At 46.0% G+C, this 15562-nt stretch overlaps 1 protein-coding gene across 5 annotated transcripts in view; it reads left to right on the top strand.

The window, feature by feature from the left end:
* The window catches only part of TTC28 (tetratricopeptide repeat domain 28), a 119332-nt gene that overhangs the window by 71934 nt on the left and 31836 nt on the right, over positions 1-15562 (top strand). For all 5 annotated transcript variants that reach the window (XM_032447827.1, XM_032447826.1, XM_015877937.2 and 2 more), the window contains one exon: positions 12115-12622. In XM_032447827.1, the coding sequence (XP_032303718.1) occupies positions 12115-12622 (508 nt within the window). The remainder of the gene's footprint in view (positions 1-12114; positions 12623-15562) is intronic.

Here is a 15562-nt window from a genome sequence, read left to right as displayed (position 1 = left end):
TTGTTAGAGATGAGGAGGAGTGTTACAGGGTCATTTGTCATTTTAGCACCTAAAGATGCAAGAGAAGCCATGCCCTTTAAATCACACATTACAGAAGTAGATTCCTTCTTCGGACTCATTAAACTCCTTCCTTAGCAGTGGGCATTGGGATGTGCTGGTGGTGAGTACTCAGTCTGACCATACAGGTGTTGTTTTCACACAGAATTTAGGCTTGTGCAGTTGTCTGCTTCCCTGCAAAGGCAGAAGGAAGCTCAGAGTTCATTTCACTACCTTGTGGTAAAGCAATCTGTAATGCCCTGCCACTGTAATGCCCTGTTGGTATTTATAAGATAGCTAATGCATGTTAGTTATCTTGTGGTACAAATCTGGCCATTTTTAGTAACAGAGATGCAGCTTCTTGTGCCTCTGCTGTATTTGTGAAGTAAATAATTTGTTTTAAACACTGAGTAACATGATCATGTACAAGTCATCATGTAATCCATACAGCATGTGTTGATGCTGCACCATGAGCTATGATTTAGACAAGGAGAATGTAACTGATTAGAGGGAAATTTGCTGGCTTTTGCTGTCTGTGTCAGCTGCTGTCCCAAGGTCACTGTTCTTCTTCATCTCTAGGTGGTAACACATATGCAGAGTTTTCTTGCATTGCCAAATTACAAGTTACTTGCTCCTACATGGTTGAGTTGGAGCCAGCCATGGTTGGTCTCTCAGGATGGGTTGCAGCAGCTCTTTCTAATGACAATCCCTGTATTCACTCCAAGTAATTTGATGTGGAAAACTACTGCTTCAGAAGATTTTTGAAGCTGTGAGGACAGATAAGCAACAACTAATGGGGAAAGGGAGCTATGGGTCCAGGTGTTTGTGCTGAGCTGTAGAGCTCTGCCTCAGCCTCCATGGTCATGCCCTTGTGCTGTATGTGAGCTCTGCCCTGCAGAGGCCACCGACACCACAAAGTCTCCACAGTGTGATGGCTCTGCTCTCTCTTGGGCAGTCAGACGCCTTCTATTACAGCCCTGCATTTAAAAATAGCAGAGCAATGAGGCAAAATCATAAAGTAACCATAATAAAATTAATACTTGTGTGAAAGTGCATCGCCAGCGCTGAGCTTTTGGGAAGTGCAGTGTTGCCAGCAAGCTGCTGGGTGCTGGCAGCTCATGTGCGGTGTGTTCTGAGCTGAGCAGGCCATTCAGGAAAGAGGTTTTTGAAGGTTTCCCCCATTCCCCTCTGATGAGGGCAGCTGTTTCTGGAAGGGCTGCCCTCCTGTCACCAGCCACGTGCTTCCATGGCTGTTTCTAAATGGCGTGGAATTGTGGGGACCCTGCAGTCTGCTGGAAGGGAGCAGCTTGAGTGCTGTGAAGGTTTATGTGATCTTAAGAACTGAAGAGCGAGAGAGATTGTGTTGGAAGTCAAACTGTTGGGATGTGGTTCTCGCTGCAGAAGCTGTTTGCTTTGTAGTGTGCCTCAGAACAGCATAAAACATCAATGAATCATTGCTTGAGAAACCTTGGATTGCTTCGACATTTAAAAAGTGCATTAATACACACAGCTATGGCTGTGCAGCCATCTCCAGAAAGCATTCGTTGCCCTGAGGGGATTTGTGCCCTTCAGAGCAATCCTTTTTGTCCATCTGTTACTGACAGAACCTTTCAAATTAAGTGCTTCCAATTCACTGGAAGGGGTTCTTAAAATACTACTTTTCTTCGAGAGAATATCTGAAGATGTTGAGCAGCGTGTGGTGGGATGCCCAGTTTTATCCTTTGCTGATCTTGTTTGAGTGTTCCCAAACAGTCTGAAAAATGAAACAAGGAGGTGATTCCTAATTCACCGAGAGCACTGCTGTGGAGCTGGCAGAGATGAGAGCCCTTTGCTGGCATTGGAGAATTGTTATGATAGAAGGCTGTCAGCAATTACAGGCTGCCGTGCAACAGGGAAGCGTTAAGCTCTGGAGGAGGAGAGTTACTGAAAGACGATTGATGTGACAGACATCGTCTGCCTGCATTCAGTTGGGAATGTGTAGATTGTGCAACTGTCTGAACATCCTTTGTGTGCAGCCCAGCTGCTGGTGGTTAGGTAGGTTTGAAATTGTAGTAGCTTTTCCCAGTCCCCTTTAAAGCGTGTCTGAGCCAGCAATGAAACTCAGCATAAAGCTCCCTACATTTTGTAAACTACAGCTACTTACTGTCAGGCTGTGAGAGTCAAAGATCAGATTTCACTTTCTTATTTCCAGAAGGAGGTGGAGTAGGAAAGATAGATCATTTCTTTCTACTGAAATCTGTGAAGTATGTAAAGCCAGGATTTTCTGTCTCTTCCTAAAGGGAGCAAAATGTTTTCCAGGTGTCTTTCCTGTCATGCTCTGTCTGTAGAAGCCACATCTTTACTAAATAGTAAAGCTGCAAGTATTTAATCTTTTGTCTGAACAGTATGTGTGTGTTATGGCGCAGAGCAGAAGGATGGCTGCATTTTTTTCATGTTCTTTTCTCATCATTTTAGATATATGTGCTCTGCTGAGTTAGATAAGGAAGAAGACTGGAACACGGTGTGAGTTACAAATGACATAACTGTCCGTAGGAGAAACTGTCTTCATTCTTCCTAAAGTACAGATGTGGGAGCTCCTGTGGCTGTGTGCCTTGCCCACAGTGTTCTCTAAGCTACTTTGCACTGGGAAGGTCGTGCAAAGGCTGTGCTTTTGCTGTGTCATAAACTGGTCAACTTTGCTGCTGTGAGCTCAAGAGTTCCAACAAATATGTCAGGGTGTATCAGCTCTGTCTCACGTATGAGCAAGGTGTGCTTGCCCCAGCAGGACTTCTTTCTGATGGAGTGATGTGAGAGCGTGCCTGAGGTGTGGGCTGCCTCTCCAGCTGCCTGTCCACGTACCTTCTTGCACCAGGATGGTTTCTGTACTGGCAGCCACAGGGAGGGCAGCTGGCAGAGGTGAAGTTGTGTGCTTGTGCTTCAGTTGCAGGGGTCCTGTGCTTGCAGTTGTGCTGTATGTTTGAATGGAAGCATGGATCTGTGCAACCGTTACTCTCTAGAGTAAAGATCACAGAGCATGTCAGTGTTGGGTGAGCTCATCAGAACATGTGTGACTGATTAGTCTTGGGGCCAGGTTCTCCTGCTGGTTGCCTTGTCAAGAGCACAGAGTCATTCTGCAGGTGTGTAGACATCCTCCAGCTTTGCACTGCTGCAGCTTGACACTGAGATGGAGCTGGAGCACAGCTCGTGCTTGGTAGTAAGCACAGCTTTTCCTTGCTGTAGTGATGCTGCTTTACCTCTCCGGTTGGCTGTTGGGCGCTGGCACTTCCCAGCACAATGAACTGCGTGGCCACATTCCTTTTGATGTCTGTGAGATCCTTTTCCTGCTGCCCTGCTGTTACCCCAGTCTGTCACTGGCAGCTTTCCCCTGGAGGGCAAGCTGAGCAGGCTTTCACGGGAAGTTGGTTTTCCAGCTGTGGAACAATGTCCGTGTGTCCTGTTGAGAGATGCTGTCTCTGCAAGTTGTGTTGTGTTTTTGGAGCATGCAGAGGTCTGATTTTTCCCTTCAGGGCTGGCACATCTGGCATCCTGGTACATGCCAGGCCCCAAGAGATATCTGTGGCTGCTGAGGATATACATGTTTGGCAATAACTGTCCACAGTGGGTGATGGGGGTCATTTTCTGACTTAATGCTGGTAACAGCTTCCAAGCCTGTACCCAGAAAGGCTGCCTAGCTAGCATATAGCATGCAGAAGAGCACTGGTTTCCATACACATTCATTTCTGGTTGACTTGCAGCTGATTCAGATTGCTCTAATAGCTACCTGGCACTTGTGTCTATAGCTGTGTGCTGTAGTGAACTGCTGCCAAAATTATCTTGTTATGCATGCTACATCTGATATTTATGTGGAATAAAAGGTTGTAATTCACTAAAAAGGGGCTGTGGGGAAATAAAGCAGAAACATTGTCCTTCTGTGTCCAGAATGGGGTGATGAACCTGCCTGTCCCTTACCTGTGCTGGCAGGAGAGAAATTGCACAGAGGGTGGTAGAAGGCTGTTTGTCATTACTGATTTAATCCCTGCAATTGCATCGGAACTGTCTGTCTTCTGTTGCATGGCAGCGCACCATACTGTACCTTCTGTTAGCTTGGCATGGTTCAGGCCACCCTGGAGTGCTCGAAGATAGCAGCTAATGGCAGACAGACTGGAGTCCCATAGCCTATCTTTCCTGCAGGTACTGTGGTGGGCTGGGTTATTCCTACCCTATTCCACTTTCCATGCACAGCCTGTGGTTAACGTGAAGGAAACATTGCCAAGGCATGCCGTTTTCCTCACACCTGTTGAGATTTTTTAAGGGAATATGAGAAATTGTGCAGCGAGGCGAACACTTTCTTGGTGGGCTGACATGTGCTTGCAAATCTCACTTGTGAATTCTGTAGCACGTCCTTGGGAAAACAGACAGCACACCCGGACTGTCCATGCTGCATGGTGCAGCAGAATCTTTCCTGTCCACCTGTTCTTAACTACTGCCAGGAGAACCCTTCTGTTTTCCGTTCTGCTCATGTCTGCTCATTAGTCACTTGGGCGCAGACCAGTGGGCTGGGTGCAGCTCCTATTCCACACAGCATTTAGCTTGGAATGGGTTATCATTCATAGCAGGAGTCCTTTTCCATTGAAATCCGGTAGCTTTCAGCTGCTCTATAAGACAGTTTCCCTTAGGGCCAGTGTTTTTTTCTTTCTCATTAAAAATCCTGAAGGGTTCATCACTTTGTTGCACAGTGTCTCTGCCCTGTGGTGTTCACGTTGGACACAGCCATGTAAATGATGGTCTGTCCCTGGCAAACTTTTTAGTAAGGATGAATCTGAAAACCTTGTCATTGCAGTTATTGTTTGGTAACAGTCTGGAAAATGAGAACAGGATATAAATACCTCACAAAGGAAACCTAGAAAGAGTCATCAGGCTAAAGCAAGTTGTCAGGTATGAAAACATTGAGTAGGATGTCAGAAATGGGTGGAGGTGACAGTAGGAAAATTCGTGGTTGATGGCAGAGCTGTGCAAAAAAAACAACCAGCAGAGAAGGTACTTAAGCATTCCTTTGCTNAATGGGTGGAGGTGACAGTAGGAAAATTCGTGGTTGATGGCAGAGCTGTGCAAAAAAAACAACCAGCAGAGAAGGTACTTAAGCATTCCTTTTCCCTTCTGCAGTGAAGCCACTGCTTCAAAGTAATTTATTACATAGTTGTCTGCCACAGAGAAGTGAGTTATCTGCTGCCTGTAGCAGCGTGGACAGGGAAGGCTGAGTTGATAATATACTTTGTTCCTTTTAGTTTTATCACATCTGACTGGAGTTCCAGAAGTAAGGACCAGGCTGAGATGGGCTTTGCTAATTGATAATCTCTATTAATAATTAATGTAGGCTCTGCTCCTAAGAGTGTTGGAATTGCAAGTTTAGGGTTGTGACCATTGCTACTGAAACTGACGTAAATGCAGTCAGGTATGATGCAAATGCAAGAGGTAAATGTTGGATGTGTGTATTGCAGAGGTGGGAACGTTACAATAATGTCTGCCTATTTTTTGTTTAAAAAACAAACAGGAGAAGCGCCTTATCATAAAGGCCAAGCATTAAGAAAAGGAATGAGTGACTGTGGCATATCCATATACATAAACATTTTCACTGCATGGGATTACTTGTTAGCTCTTGTTTCTCCATTATGCCTTCCATCTTTCTCTGGGGTCTTTTAAGGGATCTTCTGAGCCCTGAATGTACTTTCAAGAAATTGAAACAAGCTGTTTTTCGATTCAACCTCTGCGTGAGAAGCAGCTTTCCAAATCCCATGACACTTTACACAGGATTTACAAACAACAGAATGGTTGGTTGGGCTGCTAACCACTCAAGCAAAAGACTGTTCCCACTCCCTGCTGTCCAGAGAGCTACAAGACCAGCGCTGGTTCCTGGGAAGTCAGTGCAAAATTGTCTGCAGTTCATGTCCTTGCAATTCATGAATTGGATTTTTGCAAAAAGAAAGGACCACGTTTTCTTTCAGCGTTGCATCTGAGCCCTCTCTGAAACCTTCTTGCTGATCTCAAGCTGGTTTTAATATGCATTTTTGTTAGTAGTGAGGAAAAAGCTACCTGAGCAGGTATCAGACTGGCAAGTCCTCCACTGTTCAGTCCCAGCACTGCTATTGGAAGTGGTACAGCCCAGATGCGTGCCTGGCTTCCTGATGGGCAGCCAAGGGGTGAAGGAGCCAGCAGGACTTCCAGAACCAGCTAGAAGGCTGAGCTGTAGGAAAGTGGGGCTCTGCAATGCATCCCAGTACACCTGCCTGATGATTAGTGCATGCAGACTCACTGTGACTTAAGTGGTGATGTTTCTATGGTTGATTTTTGTTTGTTTGTTTTAAATGTGTTATAGAAGATAAATGTCCTTTGCACGAGGCAGAGCTGAGCAGATGGGGGCAGGGCTGGCTGCTAAGGGTCTAAAGAGCCAGTAGAGTGAGGTGGGAGTGGGGCAGATTGGTTCTCCAGATTTCCTAACAGGACAGCAGCTTTATTTTTACCCCTGCTGCCCTTGAAGTCTCAGGTTCCACATATGCTGTGATTTTCAGCTTAATGAGAACTTGTGAGAGATTGGACTCGGTCTGCAGAATGATTATATGTCTTCCTGAATACATTTTACAGCATTGTTAATTCACTCAAGTTCAGTTTTTTTCTGGTGCAGATGTTTGGCTCTGTTGAGCGTGTACAGAATCACAGGCATGTTCTTTTTCCAGTTCCTGTTGTTCCCTTATATTCTTCTACTTCAAACAGCTGCTCTTTGAGAGGCATTATTTAACTACTGGGACTCAGAATCTGACTTGTGATGTAGGTATAGGTACCAGCCTTGAAACCCTCAAGTGCAGTGCTTGCCTTTGCCCGGCTGTTTGCAGCCTCTTGTTGCAGCTGGCAGCCCTGCTTTGTTAGGAATCTGGGGTGAATTCCCACGTACCCTGGAGGACAGCTTCTTACAGGATGGCTTTCTCACTCCATGTCAGAACCAGATTCTTTGCTGCAACAAGGAAGACTCGAGTACCAGCTGTTGGGAAAATGCTTCCCATATGAGTTCATCTGAGGGCACTGGTGTTACATTACATCTTAGACTGAAAAACTTGCCTAGGTGAGAGGGTGAGTTCAGTGATGTGAGCAGCACGCTGCTCGAGTACTGAGCAGTTGGGTTTGTGTAACAGAACATAAACTAATTGCCTTTCTCTTGTGTTGTTTCATTTTTTAGAAGGTCAGCTTGACAAGGTTCACAAGGTTTGTCCAGTTCAAATGTGCTGGTATTAAGCAGAATGAGGGGAAATCTGACCGGAGCAGGAAATTTGGGAATGTACTCAAAGCCATGTGCTTTGTTTTGTCTCATTTTCAGACTCCAAAGGGAAATGTAATACTTCCTGAGGATCTCCTTTAAATGTCCCTACTTGACCCTCACTGTACATGCATTTTAGCTGAGAGAAAGTCAGCTTTCTAGTTTCATTTGCCTCTCATGGAGTGTGAAAAACCAAGCATTCTTCTGTGGTCAGTACCCTGGTTATAGTAAAAGAAATGGTGTGGGATCCTCATGTAAGGTGTGCATCTCAGAGAGATCCATGCTGCTGGGGTTTTCAGAAGACTGATCTCAGCCATAGCTTTTCTATATTGAGTTTCTCTCTAAAACAATATCCAACTTTGCGAGCAGGAGTCATTGGCCCCTGCTCATGAAGGATTGCTTTGCAAAGGGCAAGGTTTCCTTGGAGGCTCCTGTGCAGGAAGAGGAGCGTGCAGGGTCAGCTGCATGTCTCATGTCTGAGTGATTTCATCCAGTGATGGCGGAGATGCTAAGACTTTGCTTTTGGCATCTATTGTAGAAATAGGTGAGAGGGACTGCTGTTGTTTTCCTCTGTGATGCTGTTACTTGCTAGGAAGTCTGGATTCTACAGCACTGCTTCTGCTTATTGCTGATCTTCACTGCAGTGCTTGCATTTGCAGTTATGGGGAATGAAATAGATTTTTAGACTCTGTGAAAATTGTGGTTTCCATGTGAAAAGACTGAAACCTTCTACAAATAAATTGATCTTGACGGAGCTATTGATTGCAGTTTCTTTTTGTTTTGTTTTCAGGAAATAACTACCACAGCAAAGATGTTCCTTTCTGTGTACAGATAGTGTGCAGGAGGAGAATATTACCTGCTGCTTCCTCCTTGTTTTCAAAAGCTGCACAGAGAAGGCTGAATTGCTTCTGACACATAGGCTTTGCCTTTGAAGGAGGAGGGGATGGGCGGCTTTGAATGTTGTGGATATGGGTACAAATATCAGCTGTCCCCAGGGGGCTGCCTGTGGAAGTTTGCTCAGTTCTGAGTAATTGATAGAAGGAGCTTAATAGTAGTGGGGGATAAAATGCAATTTACAGCCACTGGAGCATTTTGTTATGTCCCAGACTTCCTGTTAGGTTAACTGTCCTGCCTGTGTGCACTGCAGTCAGCCAGTCTGTATTTATAAAACAAACAGAATGTGTGTGCTTACATCCTTACACAGTGTTATGTTACCATTAGCCAACCTTAGTGCATCCTACACAGAAAACATTTTTATTAGGTGTCATCTTCTTGTCCACACTAGATCAGTGCACACCCATTTCTGTCCCTCAGCTGGGTATGGTCCTGTTGTCTCTTTGGCGTGTCTTAATGCCTCTCTGCTTCAGGATCCAGCCTGGCTTGTCAGAGATGATGTAAAGAGGAAAAATGGGAATGGATTAAAGCTTCATGTCCCTGCAGGCTGTTATTAGCTGCGAACAGAGGTGTATGTTCACGTTCCTGTGCTTTTAAACTCCAGGGGTCAGCAGTTGCCTTTTCAGCCAAACTGGGCCCCTGGAGCCCCTGCCATAACAGCTGAGCTGGTGGGTGCTGTGGTTGGGCTCTCAGTGCACAACATTTCTTTCTCTTCTGCTGCTTTGAAAGTTCAGTATCTGATCAGTGCTGTTTGGTGTCTCTTTTGGGGGGTTAGGGCTACCAGGCAGAACATCTTTACGTTGCTCATTTTAGGATTATTATACAGCATTCGTGTTTAAGGAGGCTGCGCAATTAATCAAAGAATTGTTTAAATGTAACATAACTGGGACATGATCATTTTCTGGCATGGGTGAAATATCTCAGAAACACACCTCACAGTCACCGGAGCCTTATTAGTTATCATTCTGTGATGCACATCTGCTTAACATCAGATTCTTTACCTTATTCAGCTGAAAAACCCGACTTTTGCTCCCAGGAAAAAGAGAGCAATTTGAAACCCTTTTCTGAACTCCCTTCTGTGCCTCAGCTCAGTGGCAGAAGAATCTGCTTTCTATTAAAGTGATAAATTGCATAATTGAAGGTGTAAGCATCCCCCACTGTAAAATTTGTCTTTGTCAGATATACAAAGCATTGATTTTCTTTGTTTGCTGATGCAGAACCCCACTGGTATGAAGCTGTAGTCTCCCTTTGCTCTGCCACCAAGCAGCAATCCTTATTAGCACAGCTAGAGCATGCTGTACATGCACCCCTAATGCCAACCTGCTTCTCCCACTGCTGTGTTCTGATGCTTATGCCAGCACCTCTGGGAATATCTCTACCCCACTGGCCAGCGTGTGAGCCACTTAGAGTTCCCAGTGGATGCTGTTATGTAGATCATTTTATTAAGTATGCAATGATGAATTCATCTTCCTGAGTTGTATTACTAACCCCCTGAAGTGTTAGTCGTTGGTGTCCTCCAGCAGATGTAATCAACAGATTGCTCCCAAGCACTGCTTTAATGTTGAGCTCTGCAGTCATTTCACTGATCGCCCCCGAGAGCACACGAGCACTGATATCTGTCTTGCTGGAGGAGGGATGCTGCAGCCAGCCCACGGGAAGCAAAAGGTGACAGACTCTGCTCATGCAGGGTGGGGTGGCTGAAGGGGTGCCTCCCTTGGAACACTCAGGTCATCTAAAGGCCACAGAATAAAGCATTGAGAGGAATGCTGTATTGCAGGGCAGAGGCAGCCTTCATGTGTCTGTGTGCATGAGCGATTCCTTCCCGTGTGTGGTATGAGAAGTCCCTGCATCTGGCGAGTTTCTCTTCTGCACAGAAAGCCTGAGATCTGCAGCTCTGCATGGATGCCTTTTCCCTAGCTGTAAGACATGAACATCATCTGAACCTCTGTTTAGATGGCCCTGAGCCATGGCCCATCTTGTTCGGCAATCTCCATGTGTAAATGTCCTTTTTTTGCTGTTGTTTTAATTTAGCAGCACCAGTAGAGAACAGTTTGACTCTTTGTACATCCAGAAGAAGCATTTCTGTTCATTTCCCTGTTGCACCAAGTGCTCCTGGTGGTGTCTGCCAGAGTTAATTGGGGTTGCTGGGTCAGTTCTCCCTGAGGTTGCGTTGTGCTGGGATTTAGCTGCGCCCTGAGTAGCCCAGCAGTTTGCTCTGTGCACTGAGGAGTGTGTTCCTCACCAGCAAAAAGTCAGGGGAACCCTGTGCACCTCGAGGCCTGTGCAGGGCTTTGTGCAATGTTTTGGTTTTGGAGAAAAAAAAAAATCAGCGTTTTGAATGCCGGCAGCTCTTCTGTTATAATTAAGCTGCCTCAAAGGGTGCCTCTGGGAAAACAGATGCAGCTTGGCTGTTTGTGAGCTGGCCAAGAGGGAGCTTCCCTATGGTGTTGTATCTCCTGACTTAGATGCTGTGTTTAATAGCTAATCTGTCACCTCGGGTTCTTGTATGAGAAAAGATGAACCCCTGTTAATTTGAATCAGCATGTTGTGTTTACAGCTCCTCGGTCTGGAAACACTGCTCTATTGATGCTGCTGGGAGTGCTTAGCCAAAGATAGAAAGAGGGTGAGACTGTCTCTTGATTGGCAGCACCAGTTTATTTCATCTTAAATTGTAAAGACAGCGTCCTGAGGTGCTGTACCAACATCTCAGGTGGAAGGGTGGACTGAGGCTTTCCTGTGCTCACATGCTGGGACAAGGTGAGAGTGGTCTCTGTGCAGTCCCACCTTGACTGTTCCTTTCTGAAAGTGTTTGAAAAGATGGCTGTTGTGGAACTGGGTCACAGCAGCAGCTGGGTAGCAAAGTAAATGGATATGCTGGGGACCACAGAGCACTCAGGGTCAGGGCTTTGGAGTGAGCAGCCGTGCTGAGGTAGCAAATAGGCACTGAGCAGCAGGAATGTGTCCGTGCTCTTAACTTCTTGCCCTGCTGTCAGCCCTGTGTACGTGCAGGCAAGCCTGTGTCCTGCTAGGTGCAGCGAACAATGGTCTGTTTCTCAAATAATTTGTCTTGTTGGATACAGCTGTTTCTCAGCGGTAAGAAGTCAGGTTTCCAAATAGCTGCATTTATTTAAGGTATTCCCAGAGGACAAGGGCTCCAGCTGCTGAAGTCCTGTTGTCTGTGCAGCAATCCCAAGGTTGTTGGGGCTGAGTAACAAGCAGTGCTGTGAAGGACCCTGTTTTGCTGCACAGTAAAGGCTGTTCTTGGGTGCATGGTGTGATTGGCCAAACAGATGTGAAGATGTTAGCGAGTGTCTGCTGGCCTACTGGTTTTGCGTGATGAGCAACAAAGGCCTTGTCTCTGCTGAGAGCTGGCTGCAGATGTGCAAGTTTCCTGCAGCTGAATTCAGGGGCTGTTCAGTCTGAAAAGAGGAAAGCAGGGAGTCCTGTGGGCTCAGCACGCCTTGTGGTTCTTCCATGTTGCACATCCTGCTGCTGGTCTCTGTGCATGGTGCCCTTTGTACCAAACTGCGAGGAGTTTGTCATGCTGACATGATCTCACTGTGTGCAGGGGGAGCAGGGCAAGTGTTTGTCTGCTCTCGCTTTCTCTGTTTCTTTCAGGGGTCTCTGCATCTTTGCAGTGCTGCCCTTCCCCTTTGCCCAGATATGCACACGCATGGTGTATTTCAGAGAAAAGAGAGAATCTCAGCACTGCTCTTTCTCCATTACTGCTGCCTCCACCTGAGCTTCCCTGATGCACGTAGAACTGCAGAGAACAGATTTCCAGCTGGTGGTCACAAGTTTTCTTCAGAATGGCCCTTTGTGGCTGATTTCTGGGACCGAGGCCATCAGACTTGTTTTTATGAGGACTTGTACTTACTTTTTCTCTTTTATCCCTGCAGGCAGCATCCGCAGCACTGAGCAGTCTGGGCCATGTGTACACAGCCATCGGGGACTACCCAAATGCACTGGCGAGCCACAAGCAGTGTGTCCTCCTTGCAAAGCAATCCAAAGATGAGCTGTCTGAGGCACGGGAGCTGGGCAACATGGGAGCAGTGTACATTGCAATGGGGGATTTTGAAAATGCGGTGCAGTGCCATGAACAACATCTTAAGATCGCCAAGGAGCTGGGGAATAAGAGAGAGGAAGCCCGAGCCTACAGCAACCTGGGCAGTGCTTACCACTACCGGAGGAACTTCGACAAAGCCATGTCCTACCATAACTATGTGCTGGAGTTGGCCCAAGAGCTGGCTGAGAAAGCCATTGAGATGCGAGCTTATGCTGGCTTGGGCCATGCAGCTAGATGTATGCAGGACCTGGAGAGGGCTAAGCAGTACCATGAGGAGCAGTTACACATCGCCGAGAGCCTGCAGGACCGAGCTGCTGAAGGCAGAGCCTCGTCCAATTTAGGTAAGGCCCTGACGTGGAGCAGAGTTGGTCATGGAATGCAGCGACTGTTAGAGCTGCTGCCAGCACCCAGGAGGCTCTGTGTGCTATCTTCTTAGTTATACCAACTCCACCAGAGTATCTTCATAAAATAAACAGGCACTTGGCAGATTGTGTGCCGATGTAACGTGTCCCACGTTAAATTATTCAGCTGCTCAGGAGGCACCAGAAAGCACAAGGTCATGACAGAAGGCAATTGAGAAGGTACAGTGCTTTTGAAGAGCTATTGAAGTGTCAGAAAGAAACATAAATTTTGCACTAAGGCAAGAAGCAATGTGCTTTATTTTCCAGCCATTACTTTCGGAGCTCGTCAGCTTGCTACATTCTGTCTTGGGAGACACGTGGATCAAATCCTAAGTTTGTGTTCAGAATGTACACATTAAAATAACAGAGTGTAGAATAATATGCTCTTCTAAGGACAGACATCAGTATCTTACTGGCAGGCTGAGGAGGGTTGAATCAAAGTGAAGTCCATTCCTCCTCTTTCACAGTGCCAGATGTGGAAGCGAACAAAGATGTGTTTGCGTCTCTGGCTGTGAGACGTGGGAGTCTGTGCTGCTGTCATTACAGCTGTTGCTGGGATGAGTTCTGGCTGCACAGCTCAGTTGGGTGTTTGTGGCTGTGGGGAGTGGCAGAACAGGGCTGCTGTGGGTATAACAAAACACGTGTTTGCTGGCAGCCCCTTTATCTCAGCTTTTGGAGGCCTCCCCATGCTGTAAATTAGCTTCTGTTTCTTCCTGGCAGTTGGCGCTTGGTTCGTTTGTAGATGCTAATTGTACTCTGATGTTATCAGCAGCAGGTAATTGAAAAGGGCTTGATGAATTACTTAATTTCTCATAATAGCTGACTCTTTGAGAGCTGAATGAAGAAGATAAGGTGAACTGTAGAAAATGCATCAGCCCTAGCTTTCTGATTACTGTTGCGCATCAACTTCTTAACACAAATTAGGGAAAATGTGTGAGACACAATAGGTTTGAGGCACAGGTACCTGTGAGGTGTTTAGCCTTACAGAGCCCTGAGCATTGCTGGTGTTTCTGTTAGTGGGACAGAGCAGGCAGGAGGCCTGGGCTGGATAAAGCTTTGCATCTGGATTCCCCTAATTTCTGGGCAAGGGCTTTGCCAAATGCAAAGTAGGTGCTTTTGCCAAACACAAACCACACCCCCCATCTCTGCTGCCATTGTGGGGTTGGTCCTAAGCAGATGTGGAGTCACAGCTGTGTTCTGCTATGAGCTGCTCAGAATGGGAATGGGCCTGTTCTGAACAGCAAACCTCCCAAGTTCAGAAGGGATTTCGTGTGTCTCCTCTCCAAGCACAGCTTTCTGGAGAATTGCCACAGTTCCTTCTAAGCAAATCCAGAAAATTAAGGGAATGAGGTCTTGGAAAATGGAAGCAGTCTCTTGGTTTTGGTTTTCCTCCCTATGTCTGTTTGGTGAATGGTCTTGGGCTGCCTGAGCTGTCTCCCATCTTTGTAAGCCTGTTGCCATCTGCAGACTACATCCATCACTAGAGGAAAGAGCTTCATTCAGGTTCAGTGATGTTCCTTCAGCTGCATCCATGCTCAGTGTAGTCCGGTTTTGTTACTCAGCACCATGAAAAATAAAATCACAGGTACAGAAATGGTGAGAGGAGGTGGGTTCAGCAGTTCAACACCTGTGCTGATAACACAACAGTGGTTTTGCTTTATCCCAGAACAAAACTAAGTGCTACCACAGAAGGAAGCAACTTGCTCTTGTTCCTTCATTCTCTTGCTGTGCTGCTGGCTTGAAACCAGTGAAGTTTGGACTCACTTCATCTTAGTGTGAAAGTTCATCTTAGTGTGATTATTGTTCTTACAGTAGCTTTGGATTTAGCAATAGTTTCAGCACACAATTCCAGAAAATTTTGTTTAAAAAATAGATATATTTTTGGTGCAGCAGAGAATGTTTTTCTTGTTTGGATTTAGGCCTAAGTATAACATTAGGTTGGTATGCTGACTCAGCCGCTCTCCACTTTGTATTAAAATAGTTTTCCTAGCTCCTGAGTACAGGATCTCACGTTTCAGCTGTTATTTGCCTATTTTTTTATGTCCTCAATCGGAGTTAAGTTGCGCTTCATAAAGAGAGCACGCAGTTCTTGTAGAGAAAGTCTGTGACTGTTGTTGAAATGCATCCAGTACCAATTAAAAAGTCGAGTCTTAATTGTCTTCTTCATCTAATGCACATGCAAAACAAAGCCTCATCAAAACAACCACTCTGACAGGCAAAAAAAATAAGTATCTAAATGTGTGTTTCCAAGCCAGAATGTAGAGTTGGCCTCTTTGCTGAAGCAACAGAATTTTCTGTTTGTATTTCACTGATTTAGATGGAAAGCTCTCTTAAGTGCACTATCTAATGCTGAGCGGGTAGGACCCAGAATATAACATAGCCCAGCTGCTGCAGTGCTCTGTGGGGAGATGTAATGCACTCTGTGACTCGGTAAGCAGAAGGTAATGGACTGAGGGCGAGTCACAAGTTATCAAGCCCTTCACAACAAGGAGATCTGGAGTTTAACCAGAAGTCTGAGATTGTCAACCTTTGCAAAGCAGATGGTGTTTCCGAATGCCAGGGCTCCGTGCAGAGAGCTGGCTTTTCAGCTTTTGCAGCACTTAACAGTCCTGTTGTGATGCAGAGAGGGCACTTCAGATTGTTAATAAAACACCGTGTAAAGTCTGTCCCCAGGTGCTTAACATCTATTTGCACTTATGAGTGAACTTCAGTGCCTCTCTTTCATGTCCTTGCCGCTCAGTGCTGGATGGCCTGCCTGTATTAAGGTATTAAGGGGCGGTGTGCCTCATTTTATCTCTAGGACCTTACTTTATTTGTAAGTAAAGGAGATTGTAGAAAATTTGGTCTAGTTGAGCTAATAATCATTTCAAATCCCCAAGC

The sequence above is a fragment of the Coturnix japonica genome, chromosome 15 (assembly GCF_001577835.2).
Source record: "Coturnix japonica isolate 7356 chromosome 15, Coturnix japonica 2.1, whole genome shotgun sequence".
Lineage (NCBI taxonomy): Eukaryota > Metazoa > Chordata > Aves > Galliformes > Phasianidae > Coturnix > Coturnix japonica.
Note: the sequence above shows the minus strand (reverse complement) of the source record. Positions and strands in the feature narration are given on the sequence as shown.